At 38.5% G+C, this 22,905-nt stretch overlaps 2 protein-coding genes across 2 annotated transcripts; one reads left to right on the top strand and one right to left on the bottom strand.

The window, feature by feature from the left end:
• Positions 1-514: 514 nt before the first annotated feature.
• On the top strand, positions 515-7,533 carry LOC108884540 (uncharacterized). The gene is made up of 11 exons (XM_051070872.1): positions 515-1,709; positions 1,814-1,892; positions 2,701-3,054; positions 3,626-3,743; positions 3,841-3,952; positions 4,055-4,163; positions 4,266-4,402; positions 4,506-6,106; positions 6,190-6,303; positions 6,424-6,518; positions 6,679-7,533. The coding sequence occupies exons 1-11, from the start codon at positions 1,630-1,632 to the stop codon at positions 6,697-6,699; spliced, it is 2,820 nt and encodes a 939-aa protein (XP_050926829.1). The 5' UTR covers positions 515-1,629; the 3' UTR covers positions 6,700-7,533.
• Positions 7,534-7,621: 88 nt separating this feature from the next.
• On the bottom strand, positions 7,622-22,000 carry LOC108884542 (integrin alpha-L). Its single transcript, XM_051070874.1, has 19 exons — positions 21,849-22,000; positions 19,927-20,044; positions 19,031-19,122; positions 18,339-18,421; positions 18,115-18,187; positions 17,852-17,982; positions 15,003-15,145; positions 14,672-14,822; positions 14,335-14,470; positions 14,156-14,214; positions 13,468-13,579; positions 13,073-13,215; positions 11,806-11,952; positions 11,493-11,690; positions 10,168-10,298; positions 9,804-9,961; positions 9,443-9,609; positions 8,816-8,932; positions 7,622-8,156 (listed from the first exon to the last, which is right to left on the bottom strand). Exons 1-19 carry the CDS (start codon positions 21,904-21,906, stop codon positions 8,139-8,141), a joined length of 2,235 nt encoding a protein of 744 aa, XP_050926831.1. The 5' UTR covers positions 21,907-22,000; the 3' UTR covers positions 7,622-8,138.
• Positions 22,001-22,905: the final 905 nt, after the last annotated feature.

Genomic DNA, 22,905 nt, shown 5'->3' with positions numbered 1-22,905 from the left:
GTGGAGGACCAAAGTCCAGCTTCTATCTTGTCTTTTTAACATATCTGTGCTTTTATCATTCTCTCTGATTGATGAGAGGTAGAGTGTGCTTGTTCATAGTTCAGCCAAGGGGATTCAGTTACATTTTAATCCCATTTATTTTAGACTCAATCTCTCTTGACATTAGCATCAAGTAGCAAGCCGGATTTGCTGTAAAATGGGAGTGCATCACCACAGTGTCCTGCTACCTGTTCCTGAAAAGCTCAGTGATCATCTCTTTGTTGGAGGAGACATGTTGTCAATTGGAGTCAGGACAAAAAGGGTCTTTGTGCCAGTTAAGAGTACAGAGTAGGTCTGTATGTCATTTTATTCAGCAATTCAAGTGCAAATTGTCTCTCAGTATTAAATGCAGGCAAATTTATAAACCTTAAATAAATATCTTACCATACCTCCTGCAACAGCTACATTACAGGTGGGTTTGTCCCCAGACCCCCCCCCCCCCAGTGTCCCCAAACCCCAAGGTATTTCATTTATTGATATTTATTCATTTTCATTTGCTGCACACCATTTGATACAAAAGTAACTGGAATGTGGTAAATCATGGAACAACACAAACATACAAAACATAGATTATTTTTTTGGTTAACTTGGAACTTTTGGGGCTATGCTTTAGAAATGACAAAAGAGTGAATATTTAAAAAGAGAAACACAACAACAACAACAGCGTATTTATCAAGGAATATTACAGACCTTTTTCACAGCAGACATTTTGACTTGTCATAGTATTACCAGGTGTTACTTATAACATTGTGAACAGCTCTGTTCTTGTCAAATGTCCCAGTAAGTCATGTCAGTGTGATAGTGAGCCACTGTGTACAGTACCAGAACCCTGAAACTGAAGCAGCTGAATGGAAAAGATATACTACTGTGACATGTCAGATATTTTCAGTGAAAGGTCCATTGACTGACAAATTATTCAAGTATGAGCTGTGATCCATCTTTGACAAAAAAGAACATCTGTGCATTAAAAACAGGAGGTAGCCAAGACCCAGCTACATCACAAAAAAGTTATGTTGTACTGTTGTAATGTAAAGTCAGTAACAGGGTATGTACTTGTGATAATGTTGAATGTGAGTTTCTTTGAGTTTAGGAAGAGCAGGACAAGATATGAAGCTCTTAATCGTAATTATGTGTACTAATGTCCACACAGTATGTCACCAAATATACCAAGCAATACAAAACTATACCGCTAGATGGAGCCTAGTGAGTCGCCCCCCCCCACCTTCCACGTCCATATTTGGTAGTGTCCCGGGAGGTGACGTTTGTCTCAAACACGGAAGAAGAGGTAAACGAGTGATGTGCGGAGCTGTGTAAAATTAGATTGACTGCCCTTCAAGTTAAACTCGAATATGTTGTGGCACGTTAGACCACCACAAAATCAGGTCAGGATAGATGACACCTGGAGAAGACTGAGACAGCTCCTATTTGAAGTTTTATGAGCTCGAGGCAGTGTCGGTTAGCCAGCCGCGAGCATCTCCCGTGTGAAGGTGGCTACTTAAAAGTATCACATCATAAATTTAGGTGTTTACTTTATACTTCTTATCTTATGATGATGCTTTGGGGCTATAATACATACTACTGACAAGATAAATGGCATTCGCAAACCTGTTCACGGGACTGTCCGCTGTCGACGAAGATGTCCAGAGTCCTGGTCAACCAACCTTTAACAGGTATTTAATGATACATAGCCATTAGCTTTGATGAATTAGAAGGAGATGTTTGATTGTAATGGCCCTTGTCTACGTACTCAGTACTCATTCTTGCTGTTTTACAGGAACGAGAATGATAATGGTAAAAGGGGCAATGCCAGAAAGAGGAAAACCCAGGCTGAGCAGACTGGCCCTGACAAGAAGGTGGGTTAAACCTTAACTCTAACGAAAACTTTAATAGGCCTAGTTAACATCTCATAATGAGTATGTCCTTGTGGTCAATTTATTGAAGATTGATTGATTTCATATGTCATGTTGAATGTTTGCTGTACCATTACATCGGGTGGAATGTTAGGTAGGTATGCTCTGCATCATTTTCTTTTTCTACTTGAATCTTTATTGTCATTAAACAATGACAAGAACAAAAAATGAAAATTGTTCAGGTTACACTCTACTTAGATGTTGCCATCTTGAGTTTTGTGTGATGCTCACTATGCCTATTTTGCTTCCATTTGTGCCTCCAGTGTTCTCAACACGTGTCTGTTTTTCCATTAAGAAGAATTATTAGCCATTAATTAGTAACAGATCTTTTGGCAGTGGGGCTACCTTCCCCCAGGCCCTCATGAAAGGTTTGTACTTGCCATCAACAACATTTTAACCAAAAGCAGCTGCTTGCCATTACACTTCATTCACAGAAGTTACAGATGTTATATCTTTGGAGCTGCTGCACTCTACACACCATTTCTCCAAACTGGTATTCTCTGACTTTTCAAAAAAAAAAAAAAAAGTGCGTGATCTACATCGATTGATCCACTCTCCCTTTACTGCAGGACTGTTGTATTATACTGCAGTCTACCCTTAAGTGTGATTTAAAATGAAGTTATATAGTGTTTGTGCTGCCTGTTCACACAACATGAGCTTTTATTTATGGACTGAAATTGGATATAGGAACTTTACAGTATTGACAGACATTTAATTTAACATTTAATTTCTGTTCATTTTCTTCACACAGAAACAACGTTATCAAGCCCAGACACACTGGACTTATAATGCTAAATCCTTTGAAGATGATGATTCAGAGGCCACACACTGCCGTATGTTGAAAACTGATAGTGACCATGCAGGTGTTGGCTTCACCAAGGAAGGGATTCGTAACTGCAGTGGTAAACCTGACCATAAGAACTGGTATCAGCAAGGTCAGAATTATAAAGCTAAAAGTAATGGTAATATGAAGAGGCAAACACAGCAGAAAAATCAGCATCAACAGAGGGATAGAGGAAGACATGCCAGTAAGGCTGGATACCATCAGACTAGACCTACTTTGAGAAAAGGTGGAGGAGATGGTCGACGTAAAGATGGCAAGCAGGTGAGCAAAGCTCTTGGCTGTGCTTGTCAGCATAGATATTATCCATCGTCAGCCTGTTATCTGTTGAAGGTTGAATGAAGACACTTGCATGATGTCCACCTGCTGTTGTGTCAGAAGAGACATTCATATTTTTTGATCCTCAATTAAAAATCAGGCCTGGGATCTTTGTTGTATGTCAGCTGCGTGCCCCCCCCATTTTTGTTTTAGAGACCAACATTGATGTTTTGCTGGCATGTCTGACTGATAACTACAATTTTATTTCCTGAACTGTTTCAGTCATAGTCCAGCTTGGTCCCTGAGAGTGCTGGTGTCAGTGAAAATATTTGATGGAGCAGAGACATTCTCTCCCAATGTGTAAAAAAAAAAAAAAAGTATTTGCCTATAGACTAAGCACAGTCTCCATTACATTGTCAGATATGAGAAACTAAGTGATTAAATAAGAGTTCCCAGCAAAAATATCCCTAAGAATTAGGTCAAAGGAGTAAAAAATGTAAGATATGCATGCAAATGTATTAATCAGAAAAAAAGTTTTTTTTGTGAATCTAATTATTATGCTCATTTTTCCTCTCAGGATGTTCAAGTGAAACCCACACGATTCATGACACAAGAATTCAAGGACCAGAATGCTTTATTAGTGGATGGACAGTTACTTTGTCGACATTTTCTTTGGGGAAGGTGCATCAAGGCAGGTTTAAGGTTCAGTTACTTGTAAGATCAAAAAATGTCCTTTTTCAGACCACAATGTCCTAACATTGCTGTTTTTCCCCTTTTCCTGTTTGCAGGAAGATAACTGCCAGCTCAAGCATATTCAGGGTTACAACGACCTTATCAAAGAAGTTTGCAAATTTTACGTCCAAGGACACTGCACTAAAGGGGAAAGCTGCCCGTACATGCACAATATCCTTTGGTTTAACTGCAGTTAGTTGTATATCTTCCTGTCAGAAACTCTGACAGGAAGACTGTTGAATATTGGATATCCTTTCCTTTACTAAGCTGCACAGTCCTTTCCTTGCAAATTCTTCCATAAAAAAGGAAGGTGTTCTCAGGGAGCAGATTGCAGGTTTTCCCATGAGCCACTTAATGAGCTCACTAAGCGACTGTTGGATGAGGTACGTGCATGTAAAAGTCCTGTCAAGACAGTTTTCTTTGAATGTGTTAAATGTGTTGCTGTGTGCTGAAAATGCTGGTATGTGGTTTACTTGTTACTGCAGGCATTAAAACGGGAAAATGACCTCTATGAACTTGCAAAAAAAGCTGAGCAGGAGTCGTCAGGACAACCAGCAAACACAGATGAGTCAGAAATTACAGAGGCGAATGGGACCCCTGATATACCAATACAGCCACTCAGGTGTGCACATACAAACTCACAGCTGTCATTGTGATTCTGTAAAAATATCTGGCAATTCTTGCATTGGAAATTTTGGGATTAATCTTCACCTGATATTTTTCAGGCCTAACTTTTACAACAGTGGAGAAACAAATACTGAGCAGGAAGCCTTGTTATGTCGGACTGAAGAACCGCCTGATATCATGGAAACAGCTGTCCCACCGCAGGCATCAGATAGTGCCCAACCTCACAGCCCCCAGTCAACCAATCCTAGACATGAGGAGCCAGTTTGTTATTCAGTCGAAGCAGTGCTTGGGCGTCAGCTATTCAAACCATTCCCTAATTTCTTTACAACACCTGGAAGTCAAGAATCTGTGCCGCTCTCTGTTCCACAGACTTCCTCTGATTGCACCTCAGGCTCTGCAGACCAAAGTAAAGTTCCCTACTTTGTTGATACTGTTGATGCTGTTGGATCATGTAAATCAGTGGGAGATTCTCCCTTTGGGCATATACCTACTCCTCCTACTGCACAAACTGTATCATATACTCCAGAAAGTGACCGTGAAGCGCTCACTGGTCCTCTGCTAAGCTCAGAAACTGAAAAAGTCTTGTATTCTCTAAATACAAGAAATGAAGTGAATAAATTCCAGGAAAGTGTCCGAGTGCACGCTGACCTGATTTCAAAGACCTGCCCTGATCTCACTCTGGCCTCTGGGGATCATAGGAAACAAGATGGGGAAATGCCAGCATCCCTGAAACCTGTTCAAAGAGCTTTACATGAAGTCAAGTTGGAGTTGTTGCATTCTCATGCCACAGTGGCACCCAAGTCTCTGTCATCACAAAGAAAAGGAGATCTGAAAGGAAGCACACACTTGCCTGTAGATATTACATGCTCTGTGAACTGTAAAAGTGAAAGTGCACAAAGCCTCACATTTACTCCCAAACATCCTACACAGCTGAAGAAAAGTGGCTCTGTCAGTCATCATTTTGCAGCAAAACAACCCACTGAGATCCATCAGCACTCCAAAACGACACAATCTGGCCTCAAACTTGGCACACAACAGCATTATTGTGCTGAAACCAAAGCGGAGTGCAGCAGTAAAATGGCACATAGTGGTGATTTTTCAGTTGAATGTAATAAGACCCAGAAAATACAATTTCCAAAGCTTTTTACAAGCCCCATCATTGACAGCCTGAAGCCAACACCAGATTTTGAAACAACCCCTGCTTGTCCTCAAAGCTTTATTCAACCTTCCTGTCCTACCTTACAGTCTGCACATTGCATAGGTAAAGATACAAAAATTAAAACTGTGACTGAACCTGACAAGACCTCTGCCAGGACCTTCCTCAGTCTTTTTGCTGCTCCCCCCAAATGCATACAGTCTCTACCAGATTATTCAAAGACTACCTCCTGTTTTCAAGAGTCAAACCAGTCAGCTGATAATACATCACATTTATTGGACTCTAAACAAAGAGCTTTGAATTTAGAGACACTTCAGGTCAAAACTGGTGTCAAACAAACTTCTCACAGGCCAGTATCTCCTAAATTTCCCTCTAGTTGTGAGCCCATAAATCAAGCTAAAAAGCTGCAAATGAATCCCATCTCTAGTCTTGTGTCTGATTCTCTCAGTGAGATGTTCTCCAGTCCAACTCCTTGTGGTGACAATGCAGATCCATCTATAACCCAGGCTCAGCAGCAGCTGGCTAGCATTTCATCTCCCAAAGGTAAGGACATGCCACGACTTATGCCGGTGTGAAAGGCGGATTTGCACTCCTGAAATATGTTGATGCCTTGTTCATTCATTCAGGATCTGCAGTTGCAGCCACCACAAATTCAGTTCTAAAGACGCTCTTTTTGTGCCTGAGCCCGTACCAAAACGATGGAGAGCAAATGGACAGTATTCAGATCAGTCTACCTTCAGGTATGCTATGTCTATTCACTCCTGTTTAAATAAATACATTTATATTCATATCCATGTGTAAAATGTTGTCATCCTGGTAGAAATGTACAACAGACTGTTATTGTTTTAATTGCATTTCAGAAAATGAAAAGAAGAACAAGACCAGCACAGGTTGTGTCTTTGTTAAGCAACAGCGGAAGAGTAAAAGAAAAAGAAGACAAAAGGAGAAGCTCAAGGTATTTAAGGCATTTTACCATAAACACGAACAGGACTTTTATATATATATAGTTGTTCAATATATTCATGATAATAAGTTGTTTTTAGCTCTGTCTTTCTGTGATAATGTTGGCTGATAATTATTGACATTATCCTCACTCTAAATTTTGCCATCAACAGTCCACCGATAAAGCAGTTTGACACTCAGTGGAGTGCCAGCCTTCTTTTCAGACCTCCCTAGTCTCTTTGGAAGCAGCGGTTGGGTCAACCCTCAGTGGTCCAGCTATGACTGAACCTCAGGTGAGAAACTCTGGCACACACAGCTTGTTGTTCAAACTAGCATCGCCACAGGTGCTGTGTCGCACCTAATCAAAAGCAAGGAAGGAAAGTGGAGAATGACTGGAGAATGTAACGCTCACACCAATCAAGGACCCTTTTAAGACTTTAGACACCATTGGCTTGCCACTTTGGACATTAACGTTGGAATTATTTGTGTTTTATCTCACTAACAATTGTGATTAAATACTTTTTTTTTCCCCCACCAGTGTTGAAACTGTGAAAATGAAAGTTGCTGATCATATAGATTATAAACCTATATGTGTTTACATTTTATTAAGATGTTTTAGTGTGAAAATCAGCCCTCTTCAGTTCCCTAAGATATCTGCTCAACCTTCTATACCTTTGCCCAAAGCTTTGATTAAATCACAGCAATGCATCAAACAATGGTTATGAGTGTCAGTACATATATTACTGGTTTATTAGCTATACCCGATTTTTGAAAACTAACATAAAATCCCTAATAACTTGGCAACTGGGTGTATTATGGGTTTGTTTGTATTTTCACTTTGTTTGTGGTCACTCATGGTAACCATGTTAAACCTAGAAGCTACTTATGCAGCATTTTTGTGCAGTTGTGCAAACATTCTGCAGTGATGGCAAATCAAATTCAACTTGTTTGTTTAATGTATATAAAATTTAGAGTTATGAGATGATGAAATTAATTTGTCAATTAAAATGTATTTGAAGAATTTCTCAGACATTTTGTTGCCTTTTGATGTTTGGCTGAGTAGCACAAAAATCACAGGAATAGTATATCAGACACAAATAAGCAGAACTCAAATGCCTGGGTTTGTGCTGTTTTATTAAGCCAAATAAAAAAGGAGTCACATCTTTAAATGGCTTTTTCTTTTTAGTATAGATGTTCCATCTTGAACAATGACAAATGCATATCATCAGTACTACATTGCAAACTTTGTATGCTGTGCATATATGTTGGAAATGAGGATGTTTGTGTTAATTATACTTGATTACAATAATTTTGTGACATGAATATGTTGTAATAGTTTGTGAGTGGCCTCAACAGGAGAGAGAGGAAGGTGTAGCTGGACAGGGGTTGCAGTTCTATCATGAGCATTAACACTGATCTTAAATCTTGAGAAGTGTAGTGAAATTATACTGTATATATAGGAATACAACGGTTGCTCATACACTCTTTACTGTTGATTCTTTTTTAAACACAATAATGGCTTTACCCAGACTAATCTCAGTTCTTGACCTTTTTTACTCATTTTTCCAAGCATGCTTCTCTCTTGCTGTTTGTCCATCTCAAGTTCATCCATACAGGTGTCATTGGCTCAACATTATTTTTTAAATGGAACCTGTAAAACACAGTGATCATCTCTTTCAATTTCTCTTTCATTCATTGTTGGTAAATAGCATTTTTTTTTTCTTTTTGTTCTCCAGACCACTCATGTCCAACTGAGAAAAACAACACATTGTAGTTATCATCACACTTCATATCAATGTTAAAGTCAAGTCACCAAATTGAGTCTGAGTCATGTCCGAGTCGAGTCACCAGCATTTGAGTCTGAATCAGAGTCACTTTCCCATTACCTGAGTCCAAGTCCGAGTCATCAAGGTTGAGTCTTAGCACTAACTGTTACTGACAGTATACACATGAATCCACATGTTGGGTGGGACACACATGTGCCTGCCTTTGTATGAAACTGAATAATCAATATCTTATGCCAAATTATTATGGCACATTAGAAAAAAAAATTAAGAAAAAAGGTCAGAGTCCTTGTCTCTATTTCCCAAGTCTGAATGCAGTTAGTGCTCAAGACCAAGTTAGGTCAGGAGCCAGTTCCTACAACTGTCATATGTTTGTAGTGTGCATAGCTCTGCTCTTTTTTTCCATTTAACCACAGTATCTTAAATTTCTTAGTGTGAAACATATTTGTGTTGGTTACATAAACAATGGTGTAAATGCTGACTGTACAGTCTGCATCCAGCCTTCTGCTGTAATCACTGTACGTACCTCAGCAGCAGCCTGCCATTGGCTGTCCATGTTCAAGACGGCACTCGCACTCTCGCTGTCAACTTGGAAGAAGTTTAGTCTGACACTGATGGGCGATAATGTGTCTTCCACACATTTCTGCAAGAAAAAAAGGAGCAACATATGTTTATTCTTGAAGCCTTTCAAAAAGCACAAATAATAAGATAGTAAGGTCAGCCTAATAATTGCTGACTTTTATAGATGATTATGAAAATACATTTTTGAAATTTGGCCCCAACATTAAGTGTATTTACTGAAACATGACAAAATGTGTAAGAATTAAGGATAACCTGTGCAATTTTTACCACTAGTATTGCTATGGAGCTTCAAAACTCCATGCATTCCAATGCATTCAAAACACTTGCTTTATCTTGAGGAAACACAAAATGAGTATCTTTCATGATTCATTTCATCTCTCAGTGGTTTAAATGTTGTGGATCAGTGTATTTGAAATCCTTTATGAAACTCCTTCCTGCCTTACAGGGGTAGTGTTGAAGGAAAGCTCTATTAGGGGGAATTTAGGAAACCACCATATATAGATTCAGATAATAATAATGCCCAACACTCAAAAATATATGGTGAATATAGCCCTCTGAAAAATGTCCATACAGCCATGTAGATGGTGAAATTGAAGAATGTCTCTTTATCCTTCAGTTCGTGGGTAGAAGTAAGATTCCTAGCTTCTCTATCAGTTGGACTGAAGAAACCTCGATAAGTTTGTCTCATTGGATCCACCTCTAGCGTGTATGAGATGTTCAGTTCAGGGTTCACTGTCCCTGCAAATGAATCCAAATAGATTGAAATAGTCACAAACACACATTGATCAGGTAAGCAGCATCTTGAGGAGTCAAAAAAAGAGAGAGAGAAGAATCTCAGGGTCAGGTTGAAAAGCAATGATTAGCTGCTCTCTTTGGTTGGAAATTTCTAATGGTGTGCCCCTCCCACTAACACAGTCCCTTCTGGTTCCTACCTGCTTTGCTCTTTGTTGTTTCAACCATTTCAAAGCAGACTATCAAGGTAACCATAGGTACACTTTCATCTGTGTTGCTTAAGCAGTCAATTTTCTCAGTGCTGATCTCCTCAGGTTGAAAATACAGTTGTGGGAAGACATTAAAGACAGGCCTGGACCTGAAAGACATTGATTAATTTATTACAAACTGATTTTGACACAGGATGATGTTGCAAGAATGTATAACAAATGGGTAGGCAAGCCTAACACTTGCCTACAGATTCAGCTCCCTTGTGTTCTGGCAAAGACATGAATGAATTACTTTGAAACAGATGCTATTTTAACTGGTTTTGAACATATGCAATACAATATATTTGCAATATACCTTAAGACAACAGCTGTTTCCTGTGATCCAATCAGAATACGTGGAAGTCCATCCTCTCCAAGGTCGATGTCCCCATCAATGACCCGTCCAAAGAATCTCAGCCCAGATTTTATTTTCTGCCCCATGATTCTCTGAAATTACAGGACGTTGGCAGTTGAAACTGTGTATGATTTGTCCACATGTTAGAGGGTTCTCATTGGAGAGATACTGGTAACAAATGGTGCATTTTTACAGTCACGATGTTGGGTGGTCATGTGTTAGAACATCAGTACAAGCTAGGGATGCACCAATACCGATACCAGCATTGGGTATCTGTCCGATACCCTGTTCCTGTACTCGTACTCGTATTCATAGAAGTGTCCCGATACCACAGCACCTGAGACCACTTTACAGCAGTGTGATGTTCAGTTGGACGGTCAGGTGCTAACTGAGAGCAAGGAGGAGCAATGTCGGCGGTGTGGAGGTATTTCAAAGTGGATGATGGTGACTAAAGTAAAGCGGGCCGCAAATTCTGCTCTGCAAAGTTGTCAAGAGGAGGGACGAAAGCAAGAACTTTCAACACAAGCAGTCTGATAAAACATCTAAAAAACAGCAGCAGTGTGGAAAGTGAAAGGCCTGCCCCTCACTTTTTCAAAATAGACTTAGTTCTCACAGACAGACGTTGCTGATTACATGTTAATGCCTTATATATTATATATATTTAAGTGAAATATGTGGCAAGGCTGTTTGTTAAAAAAAGATGCAGTTGAATGCTAAGATGTCAATAACAGTACTTTAACAGTACTTCTATTTGATTAAACTGTGTGGCAGTGCCATATATAATGGAATGTTCAAATGTCAGTCACAGCAATTTCTTACAGCCAGAGAATGAAACAATATCTGATGAAAATAAAACATGTTTTCAAGTAAATGTACGAAGTGTAATGGCATTAATAAGTACTCATACTGGTACTCGGTATGGGAAAGTACTCAAATGTAAGTACTTGTACTTGTAGTTGGATTGAGAAAATGTGGTATCGGTGCATCCCTAGCACAAGCATTATTAAAACTAAAGCTGATCTGTAGCTAAATATTTAGTCCTAGCATTTAATATTTGTATTTATAGATTCAGGTTTCTTTACAGGCTTTATTTATTCTAAAGCCAGTTTTGATCTGATCTGTTCGTAAAAAGAGCAAAGAGTCTGTGATGACGATGATGCACTGCTGATTGATGAGAATGTATGTTTATTTTTGTATGTTTGCTGCATGATAACAGTCAGGAAATCTGCTATATCTGAGGATATGATCATTTTTCTATTAGATTCTACGTCAGGTGTCTTCCTCACCTGGCTGAAAGTGCTGCGTATCCCTTGGTGTTTGTCACCGAGGTAGATGTACACAGCTCCCCTGTTATCATCCTCCATGGGGGCTCCAACAGCAATGTCTCGGAGTCCATCTCCGTTCAGATCTGCGAGGCTGGCTATGGTGGTGCCAAATCTACCCATGGATGGCACTGTCACACTCAATTCATTTTTCAGTTGCATCTATGGGAATTCAGAACAAGAGGTAATTAATTAAGAAAATCAATGTATTCATTTTCTCTCAGTAACCTCAGTAAGTAGCATCACACTGAATCTGAGGCTTTATCACAGCCCCCACCTCATCAGTCATTGTGTAGACGTAGATCTGGCCTTCTCTCTTCTCCTGAGGCTGGTAAAACAGTGGCGCTCCCACCAGCAGGAAGTCAGTGTTATTATCGGAGTTGATATCTACTGAGCACAGCTCTGCACCAAAGTAGGAACCGATCTGAAAACAGGAGGACAAATGACAAATGAGGATTCATCATTGTTTTTATCATTAATAAAATTTTTAAAAAGTGCCCCGATGGACGAATGGTTAGGGAGTGTACCACATGGGCCTCAGCACCCTGAGCAGCTGGACCCTGGTTCACTGCATGTCATTCCCTGTCTCTGTCCACTATACTGTCTAATAAAGATTTTAAAAAAAGCCCACGAACAAAATCAATAAATAAATACACGACCTTAACCATGTCAAAAAACCCTACATATATGAAATTAATATCCAAGAAAACAGTGCTCTGTGAAAATTCCACTGCAATATGAATGACAAATGTAATCTAAACATTACATACTATGCTGTATGATCTAACTTGAAAGTGCTGACCAAGGACATTGTAAACCTCGATCTTAATCTTTTCCGATAGCCAGCTATTAAAAGTCAACCTCAGCCTCTTTTGAGGCTTCAGACAGGAACAGAGGCATGTTTATTTATTTCTCCCCCATGTTACACATACTGTATTGCAACCAACAACATGCTGTTGCATAAAGCAGCATCATCTGTACAACTCTTGTTACTTTTTATTTCACTATGACACACACATTAGATTTGTTGTCAGATCTTCCCTGTCCTCCTGTGCACAGATCATCACATGGTGTTACATAGTTCTGTCATTTGTTGTAATGGCTTGGGGATAAAGGGGGTGCTTGTATTACTACTCCTAAATTAATCAAGTGGCCACACATTGAATAATGCTTGATTTAGGGGAATACCACCAAACCACAGCATCCATGGTTTGACCCCCATCCTGGAAATATTTGTTTCATGTCATGTTTTTTTCCTCCCTATATTTCTTTGCTGTTTTGCTCACACTCACTATCAGAGTGAACACACTACCTTTTAGACATTGTGGGCCAGCAGAACTGCTGTCTAGCAGAGTATGCATTAGTCTGCAACTGTTATGTCTTGTCTTGATCTGTTGTTTCTGTTTGTTGTTCATTTCTGCACCCTCATAATTAAGCAATAAAGAATCTAACATAAACAAATTGATGCAAGTTAAGATAGATGTTCTTATCATTTCAAACTATCTCAGTTATTCAACAGATAAGAACTTTCTCATGACAGTTACCTGGTGTCCAGTCAGTGTTTGGGCTGTGATCCAGTATTCACCATTATGTACAAAAAGTACGACCTGTCCTGTGTGGTTAAATCTTGGTGCGCCCGTGAAGTAGAGAGGAGCCTTATTCATCTCTCCAACAGAAACAGAGTACCCTGCAACAGTGACAGTCACATATGACAAAATCTGCTCAGTGTTATATTGCTGTAATGGAAGCCTTTAATAACAAATAGAAAATTATGTACATTTTTAGGAGCTCAATGCTAATTCATCTTATTATGAAGAACTTATAGACACATGATCCTATGCTTCTATGTGTTATATTTACAATACAAAGCTGTTTTACCCATCATATGCATTTTCCTCCTTCAAATAAAGGAGCAGAGACTAATTAGTCAAGAGTTTACCCATATAGTCATTCTGCGAGCGCTGATCAGTTTGCGTTTTGTTTTGTTCATGGAGTTCTTGGAGAGAGCCCCGCCAGCTGTTTGATCCCACTGAACCCAGGATCAAGTTCTCCTGTTAACAGAATGCAAAGAAATATGCAAACCTGGTCAGAGTACAGAGAAGTTATGTTGGGAGTTAACAGACTGCCCAGTCTGACTAACTGCAGTCAAACTACTCTGACTGAGGCTGGTTGGTCCAGTGAGGCAGCAGAGATCAAATAAGCCAAAGCCATTTCGTAATTCCACTGGGCTCAGACAACAACATTTTTCAGCTGACCAGACAGTTGAAACAAACTTTTTTCAGTGTGTTGCAGTGTGAGCAGATTGTATCAGTTGAGCAGTTTGTCAGGGTACACAGTTTTTAACAGTTAAGACTCCAAGATATTGCTGAGGTGAATACTTCACTCATATCATGACAGATAAATAGAATGTAATGGTCCAACAAGGGAGGAAAGAGTTCATTCATTTTTATAAAAATGTTATATATATACTTTTTATGAACATGATTGAACATTTTTCATCTAAAAATGTCTGTATACCTGCATCTGGCTGTGACAATAGTGAAAAAAACACTGTGATGATTTATTGCAGTTATGGTTAAAAGACATAGACTCAGTGTGCCCAGGTTTGTCTTTTTGACTTCACTTACCCTGTAGAAGACAGCACTGAATCCACTCTGAGCCATTTCACTAGTCATGTCCCAGGATCCTAAATATGAGACAAGACTAGTTCATGTTTTTTATTATTGTTGTTTTCATGATTTTGATAACATTATGGTAAAAAAAAGAAAGAAAGAAAGAAATAGTGGAAAAAACAAGTGAACATCACCTTCCATTGTAGAGATCCTGTTTTGAAAGTTTTCCAGTATTCCTTTGAGTCCATTATAGTCCTCGATTTGGAAGGCATATTTATCTGTCGGTTCTGAGGCAATGGCCGTAAATTTATCCAGCTTGGCAGCTCTGACCTGAAACCAGAATGCTGTTTAACATTATTAAGTACCTCCAGGTCTGGTGTCAGGAAGACAAACAACACAGTTTTGCACAATATAACACATATAATACACAATAACTGGAATCGACTAAAGTTGCACAAGGCAGAGTTTGGCCAAATTTTATCTATTGGACAAATAAGACAGAATAATGAGACATATCACAGTACAGCTTACCCCAATGACAAAGCGAATGATTTTTTTTTCTTTATATCTTTTAATAATCCCATTTCTGTCCGTATCACTGGGATCTCCATCTGTGATCAGTACCAGGACTTTGGTTGCATCAGGAGAGGCGCCTGCATCTGGCTTTTCCAAAATATGCTCCCTGAAACAAATGTAAAAGTCACATTTGTAATGCTCAGAATAAACAAAACTCCATTTTATCACTTCAACCAATCTGACTGTGGCACTGGGCAGTTCTTGTTATTGATAGTTTTCCTCTCAGCAACAGTTATTTTCAAGTTAAAGACTTTGAGAACTTCATGTGTAATGTAACTGAACTTACAATGTAAAACTGAGGGCTTTATGTGTGTAGGTGAGACTCTTCATCTGGGGTTCTTTCCTAAGTTTTTCAAGAGCAGGACCATGTTGATAGTCATTGAAGTCAAAAACCTTCTTGTAATTTGAGGAGAACTGAACTGCTGCAAACTGGAAAAAACAGACAACATAATACAGTATTTATATCCAGTTCTGAATATATAATTCAACAAATAAATGTTCTGAAAGGTTTCATGTTGCAGTAGTGCAGTGACCTTGATTGATGTGTTCTGAAAGGTTGTCATTATGTCCACTATGAAATCTTTATTTTTCATGAACTCATCTTCAGTACATACTCGCTGATCCATCAAAAAGAAAGACAAGGTCCACTGTCTTTCTTGCATTTTCTGAAAACAATATTTGGAGTGAAGATTTGAATAGAATATTTTGTCAGGACAAAAACATTTAGAATGATATTTGAATGCAAGAAGAACAAGATGTTACAACCACAGAGCTGGAGAAATGTAAACGTATTTTACCTGTCAACTTGTAACACACACTGTTTACATAGGAGTTCTCATCATATTCATGAACCACCCTGGAGCTGCAAACCTAAATCAGATCAGAACAGAAGCCAGAACAGAGAACAGAGAACAAAGATATTTGATTCATGATATTGATTTGTTCAGAATTTTGAAGCAATGTCACAGTGAAAGTGTTTTTGCAGTTAAACATAACTGATGGAGCTTTTTGATTGTCTTACAGTGAATTGGGAATCTGTGGAGTCTTCAGGTATTGACAGTCTTAAGTGCTTGACAGGTATTGTTGTGTCTGTGAGAGACATTTCTGCGACAATAGCATCTGATTAGTGCTATTCATTAAAAAAAATCTGGTCATTCAGCTACAGTAAGAAAAAAAGCTAATTTCAATGACAAAACACCAGATGAGTGAATATAGGAATGGTGCTCATCATTCAAGCTATGGGCTTTGTAGGATATGTATATATTGAATATATGGAATGAAATATCTGCTTGTTAAGTCATGACATCACGACCTTGCTGATGCGCCCCTGTTTTCAATATGCTGCAGTGTAGTGTCCTGTGTTGTTTGAATAGTGATCCCACAAAATCAGTTGTGATTCTACGTTTTTCCTGTGATGAGAGAGGGAAGAGGAAATGGCTGCAGTTAAATTACAAATTTGCTGTGCTGCCCAGCTGAGGTGAATAAAGCTGGCTTTAGCTAGCTCACTTCACCCAGCAAAGGTGAAAATAGATAGCCATATGTAACTATTTTTGTCATAAGGAAAGCAGTAACATGACAAATGAATGGTTTTTTGACTCAGCTGTGGCGTCAGACTTGACATGCAGATGTTTCATTCCATATATTCAAACTTTCTTTCCACATATTCAAGTTTCATTCCATATATTCATATTCATATAAACATATTTATGTACCTGGAATAATGAGGCACTGGTGAGTCTGGTTTAGATCAGATTTGCACATATCCTCTGGTGTGTTTAGCTGCTGTGGTGAATACTTCACTCATGTCATGGCAGATAAATAGAATGTAATGGTCCAACAAGGGAGGAAGAGTTCATTCATTTTTATAAAAATGTTATATATATACTTTTTATGAACATGATTGAACATTTTTCATCTAAAAAGTCTGTATACCTGCATCTGGCTGTGACAATAGTGAAAAAAACACTGTGATGATTTATTGCAGTTATGGTTAAAAGACATAGACTCAGTGTGCCCAGGTTTGTCTTTTTGACTTCACTTACCCTGTAGAAGACAGCACTGAATCCACTCTGAGCCATTTCACTAGTCATGTCCCAGGATCCTAAATATGAGACAAGACTAGTTCATGTTTTTTATTATTGTTGTTTTCATGATTTTGATAACATTATGGTAAAAAAAAAAGAAAGAAAGAAATAGTGGAAAAAACAAGTGAACATCACCTTCCATTGTAGAGATCCTGTTTTGAAAGTTTTCCAGTATTCCTTTGAGTCCATTATAGTCCTCGATTTGGAAGGCATATTTATCTGTCGGTTCTGAGGCAATGGCCGTAAATTTATCCAGCTTGGCAGCTCTGACCTGAAACCAGAATGCTGTTTAACATTATTAAGTACCTCCAGGTCTGGTGTCAGGAAGACAAACAACACAGTTTTGCACAATATAACACATATAATACACAATAACTGGAATCGACTAAAGTTGCACAAGGCAGAGTTTGGCCAAATTTTATCTATTGGACAAATAAGACAGAATAATGAGACATATCACAGTACAGCTTACCCCAATGACAAAGCGAATGATTTTTTTATCATTATATCTTTTAATAATCCCATTTCTGTCCGTATCACTGGGATCTCCATCTGTGATCAGTACCAGGACTTTGGTTGCATCAGGAGAGGCGCCTGCATCTGGCTTTTCCAAAATATGCTCCCTGAAACAAATGTAAAAGTCACATTTGTAATGCTCAGAATAAACAAAACTCCATTTTATCACTTCAACCAATCTGACTGTGGCACTGGGCAGTTCTTGTTATTGATAGTTTTCCTCTCAGCAACAGTTATTTTCAAGTTAAAGACTTTGAGAACTTCATGTGTAATGTAACTGAACTTACAATGTAAAACTGAGGGCTTTATGTGTGTTGGTGAGACTCTTCATCTGGGGTTCTTTCCTAAGTTTTTCAAGAGCAAGGACCATGTTGATAGTCATTGAAGTCAAAAACCTTCTTGTAATTTGAGGAGAACTGAACTGCTGCAAACTGGAAAAAACAGACAACATAATACAGTATTTATATCCAGTTCTGAATATATAATTCAACAAATAAATGTTCTGAAAGGTTTCATGTTGCAGTAGTGCAGTGACCTTGATTGATGTGTTCTGAAAGGTTGTCATTATGTCCACTATGAAATCTTTATTTTTCATGAACTCATCTTCAGACATACTCGCTGATCCATCAAAAAGAAAGACAAGGTCCACTGTCTTTCTTGCATTTTCTGAAAACAATATTTGGAGTGAAGATTTGAATAGAATATTTTGTCAGGACAAAAACATTTAGAATGATATTTGAATGCAAGAAGAACAAGATGTTACAACCACAGAGCTGGAGAAATGTAAACGTATTTTACCTGTCAACTTGTAACACACACTGTTTACATAGGAGTTCTCATCATATTCATGAACCACCCTGGAGCTGCAAACCTAAATCAGATCAGAACAGAAGCCAGAACAGAGAACAGAGAACAAAGATATTTGATTCATGATATTGATTTGTTCAGAATTTTGAAGCAATGTCACAGTGAAAGTGTTTTTGCAGTTAAACATAACTGATGGAGCTTTTTGATTGTCTTACAGTGAATTGGGAATCTGTGGAGTCTTCAGGTATTGACAGTCTTAAGTGCTTGACAGGTATTGTTGTGTCTGTGAGAGACATTTCTGCGACAATAGCATCTGATTAGTGCTATTCATTAAAAAAAATCTGGTCATTCAGCTACAGTAAGAAAAAAAGCTAATTTCAATGACAAAACACCAGATGAGTGAATATAGGAATGGTGCTCATCATTCAAGCTATGGGCTTTGTAGGATATGTATATATTGAATATATGGAATGAAATATCTGCTTGTTAAGTCATGACATCACGACCTTGCTGATGCGCCCCTGTTTTCAATATGCTGCAGTGTAGTGTCCTGTGTTGTTTGAATAGTGATCCCACAAAATCAGTTGTGATTCTACGTTTTTCCTGTGATGAGAGAGGGAAGAGGAAATGGCTGCAGTTAAATTACAAATTTGCTGTGCTGCCCAGCTGAGGTGAATAAAGCTGGCTTTAGCTAGCTCACTTCACCCAGCAAAGGTGAAAATAGATAGCCATATGTAACTATTTTTGTCATAAGGAAAGCAGTAACATGACAAATGAATGGTTTTTTTGACTCAGCTGTGGCGTCAGACTTGACATGCAGATGTTTCATTCCATATATTCAAACTTTCTTTCCACATATTCAAGTTTCATTCCATATATTCATATTCATATAAACATATTTATGTACCTGGAATAATGAGGCACTGGTGAGTCTGGTTTAGATCAGATTTGCACATATCCTCTGGTGCGTTTAGCTGCTGTGGTGCAGTGACATGTATCCTGTAGATAAGGTCAACAAATATGACAGTAATCTTTGAGGCCCCGTTTATACCAGGGGCCCAGATGTATTAACAATGCATAGAGTATTTATGAGGCAGTATGTGATCTTTGCAGTTTATCCTCAATTGTAAAGCATGTTGTAAAGTCTATCTTAGTATGAGTGCTATAGATTAGTAATTGATCAACTCTCTGACATTTAATAATGATTTGAATTTCTTGGGCACTGGTGATTTACAAGTACATATGAGTCAGTGGCACAGGCACTATTAAAAGCTACAGCCTTGTATAATAACAACTGCTGATTATGACACAGTTGGTAAAATTGCACTCATACTTTACAGTTATGCAAGTGTGTGTTTTAACTACCATTAACTGGGCTTGTGCATATGAACCCAGTTCCACAACAAATAAGAAAACAACCATGGCTTTAAAAAAAATCTGACCAAAAAATGCATGTGCATATTATTTGTGTACACAGGGTACAGAGAGTTTAGTTGTGAATCTACAGTGGATTATAATCATCTGTCCCCTGGTATGTAAATATACAATCTATATCTGGATGACATCTGATCACGGGCCCTTGCATTTACACTTGCTATCAGTAGGTGTTCCCTTTGATTCTACCTGGATTTTGATTGGATGTCAACATGGAAATGAGATAGTCAGAGCTAGTGGACAACAATCATGGTGAGTCCCAGGTCTATACCTCATGCTTGCTTACTCAGTGATAAATGTAATTTATACAAAACTAAAAGAATCAACAACACACAGTTTAATGACATGAACTGAAACAATAATACTTACCCTTTGTTTTTGCCAGACATGAATTGAAACAATTTGCTTCTGGAGAAATCTGTTTGTTCCATAGTAGAGATGTGGGGGGTTGTTGTATCAATGTTGAAAGCCAAAGATACAGAGATAACTGAAATTTATGAAACAAAATCACCATGTTTAAATGAATTTAGCAAGATTTCACCCTATGTAAAGTTTTGCCAAAAAACTTGCTAATACTGTGCTAATACTGTGCTAATACTTGCTAATACTGTGCAAAGTAAAAATAAAAATGATTAGTGGGTGAATGAGGTCCAGGCCTTGAAGTTAAGGCACCAACCATGAATGACAACATCCTCTGTACGGGGATAGCTCTTTTTCCCTCCTCCTCTGCTCCTGAGTCCTTCCCTCTCTTGTTGAAACTGCCAACACTATTCCTCTCTCCATTCTGTTCCCTCTGGACCTTCTCTGTCCTCTCACCCACAGGCCTGCCCAGCCCTCCCTATGCCCCTTGGCCATACTGACAAGTGAAGCTTGAGCGAGACTTTATCTAAAACTTTGCTAAAAAATTGCTTTGTTTTTTTCCCTCTCATATGACAAAAATCTTATTTTCCCATTCAAAATTCCAGAGGGTTAGGGTTAGTTTCAAATTCTGGGGGGGGGGTTGGTTGTTGTTGTTGATCAAGAACTCCAGATCTACAAAATCATTGCTTCCATCCCAATGTTTGAAGACCCTGCATTGTTATTGGTGGGAAAAGAGAGATACTCATCCTACCTCTGTGCCCAAACCTCCTCCACCCCCAGTGAGAAGGGCTTCTCAACGTCTATGTGAGCCCTGTGTTCTTCTGCTGCATCAGTTCAACTTACCCCCAGATGACTTGTTTGAAAACCCATTACTCATTACGCTGTGCATGCTGCAGCAACGTCCACCATAACTGATGAGGCTCAGACACAACAGTTACTATAAAGTCTCAAGGGTCATTTAATTCTGCTTGGTTCACTGTCATTGATTTAGCCAACATATTGTTGGCACACCATTACATTTACCTTTATATAGAAGCTCCAAAAGGGAGGAAGGAACTTTGGACTGTAAACAATTGGTTAATGAATACATCCAAGCAATTCTTGATTTCCCATAACTAAACAACTCTCGCCCACCTTCTTCATTACCACAGTGTCCCATTTACCTCATCTCATGTCAGTTTGTTCTGTGCGGTCTTTAACCCTGCCTCTCCTGACAGTAAATGATGATGATCCTCAGGCTTGTATATATGTTGATTTGCCAGTAAACCTTGCCATAATATTTAGATCACAATTACTGATGATTGATGTGTTAAATGAATAGTTAAGAATGGCAATCTGAAAGACAAAAGATACAGCAAACGATCTTGGCACATGGATATCACTCATTAAGATTAGAGCAACCAGCCATATTACATGGACAAGAAATGAAAGGATGTGGTACTTTTACTTTACTTTACTTTCACAACTGAAATAATAACAATCTGAGCCTGTCACTGGCAAAATCACAAAGCACTTCAGTGGATGTACTTTGATGTGGACAATTGCTCATTTGGATTACATTGCAGCAGCTGTTTGTGGTGGCTGCGTACAGTGTTCTTGGTCAATACTGCACAGATTCCAAAGATGTCCAAAACAGACATTTACACCCAAACACACTGGAAAATAAGCCTAGATTCAAAAATACTGGAGTTATTCTTTAACACATACGTTTCATTCTGTTTGTGTACAGATTTGAACTTTGGACAGAGACAGCTTAGCTGCTTTCTCTTTCTTCCAGTCTTTACCTTAAGTTGGGCTAAACATACTTTGGATCCAGCTGTCCTGCTATCAATCGTCTTATCTCACTCTTGGACAGAAAGTCCAAGCCCAAACACATAAAGTATTCTTATATATTTACTTTTGTAGATGATGATAATTGTTTTCGATCTTACCAAAAGCTACCGTGTAGGTGAGCCACATGATGGGATTCTTCACATGCATCTTTTCCATCAGTCCTCTCCAGACAAAGGGACTTGGGGAAAATGGGAAAATGAATGCATTGGGATGAGGGGTTGGAAAAGAGGGAGGTTGAGTTTGCTGAAGGGAGGGAAGTCTTATTTTTTGGGAGAACAGAGGAGGGCCTTAAATGTTTTATATATTTTTTTCTCATCCCGTATTTATGTCCCTGATTCAGTTTCTGTCATTCTTGCACAAACAGAGAAACACACAAATAAAAGTAAACTTTTTACTCACCTCCACTGAGTTCTGAGTGTATCAGTGTAATGTAACTATATAAATATATGTTCCTATTCACTATTTAAATGCCCATCCCTTCCTCTTTCATACTCACAAACCAGCAAGGGTCTCTGGAAAATGACCACACGACAAGATTTGCAGAATTCTGTTTATTTATTTTTCATTTTTGCAGTCGCAAAATACACTATCAAATAGGTAATAACCATCCTCCAGAAGATAGTCAATCAGAAAGAAAAGTTTACAGGATTACAAAAATGTCATGTGGATAGAGAAGTATAGGAAAATATGTCTTTCTTTCTCCTTTCAACTACAGAACTCCTCACCAAAGCAGCTGCTGCATTTTCCATTTCTCACTTGTCCACTATCTTCCCCAGTCCTCCAGTCTTTTGAGACCTGCCTATGTGCCTTGGTCCTGTTGGATTTGTTTTTCCACCTGATTATAATATAAAAAATGCATATGGTAGCCTAGTATATCATACTGTAAAGTGATATATTATTATTAGACTTCACCCTAAGACTTTATGGTAGCCTGACTGATACAGCAGTGGATGTATTTAAAAGGTTAAAAAATAAAAACGAAGCTTAATTTCTAATGAGAATCTGCAGCCACACTAGCAGCTATGTAAGATTGTATTTAGACTGTAGATTGTATTTGGAAGTCAGGTGCATTATCTCTACAAGATCAGCATATACAAACCCTGCCTACATAATAAAACCTGTGTTTTACTCTGCTTTATCATAGCACTGAGATTG

This window comes from Lates calcarifer, linkage group LG5, assembly GCF_001640805.2.
Source record: "Lates calcarifer isolate ASB-BC8 linkage group LG5, TLL_Latcal_v3, whole genome shotgun sequence".
NCBI lineage: Eukaryota > Metazoa > Chordata > Actinopteri > Centropomidae > Lates > Lates calcarifer.
The sequence above is the reverse complement of the archived record's forward strand: the minus strand, read 5'-3'. Positions and strand labels throughout refer to the sequence as shown.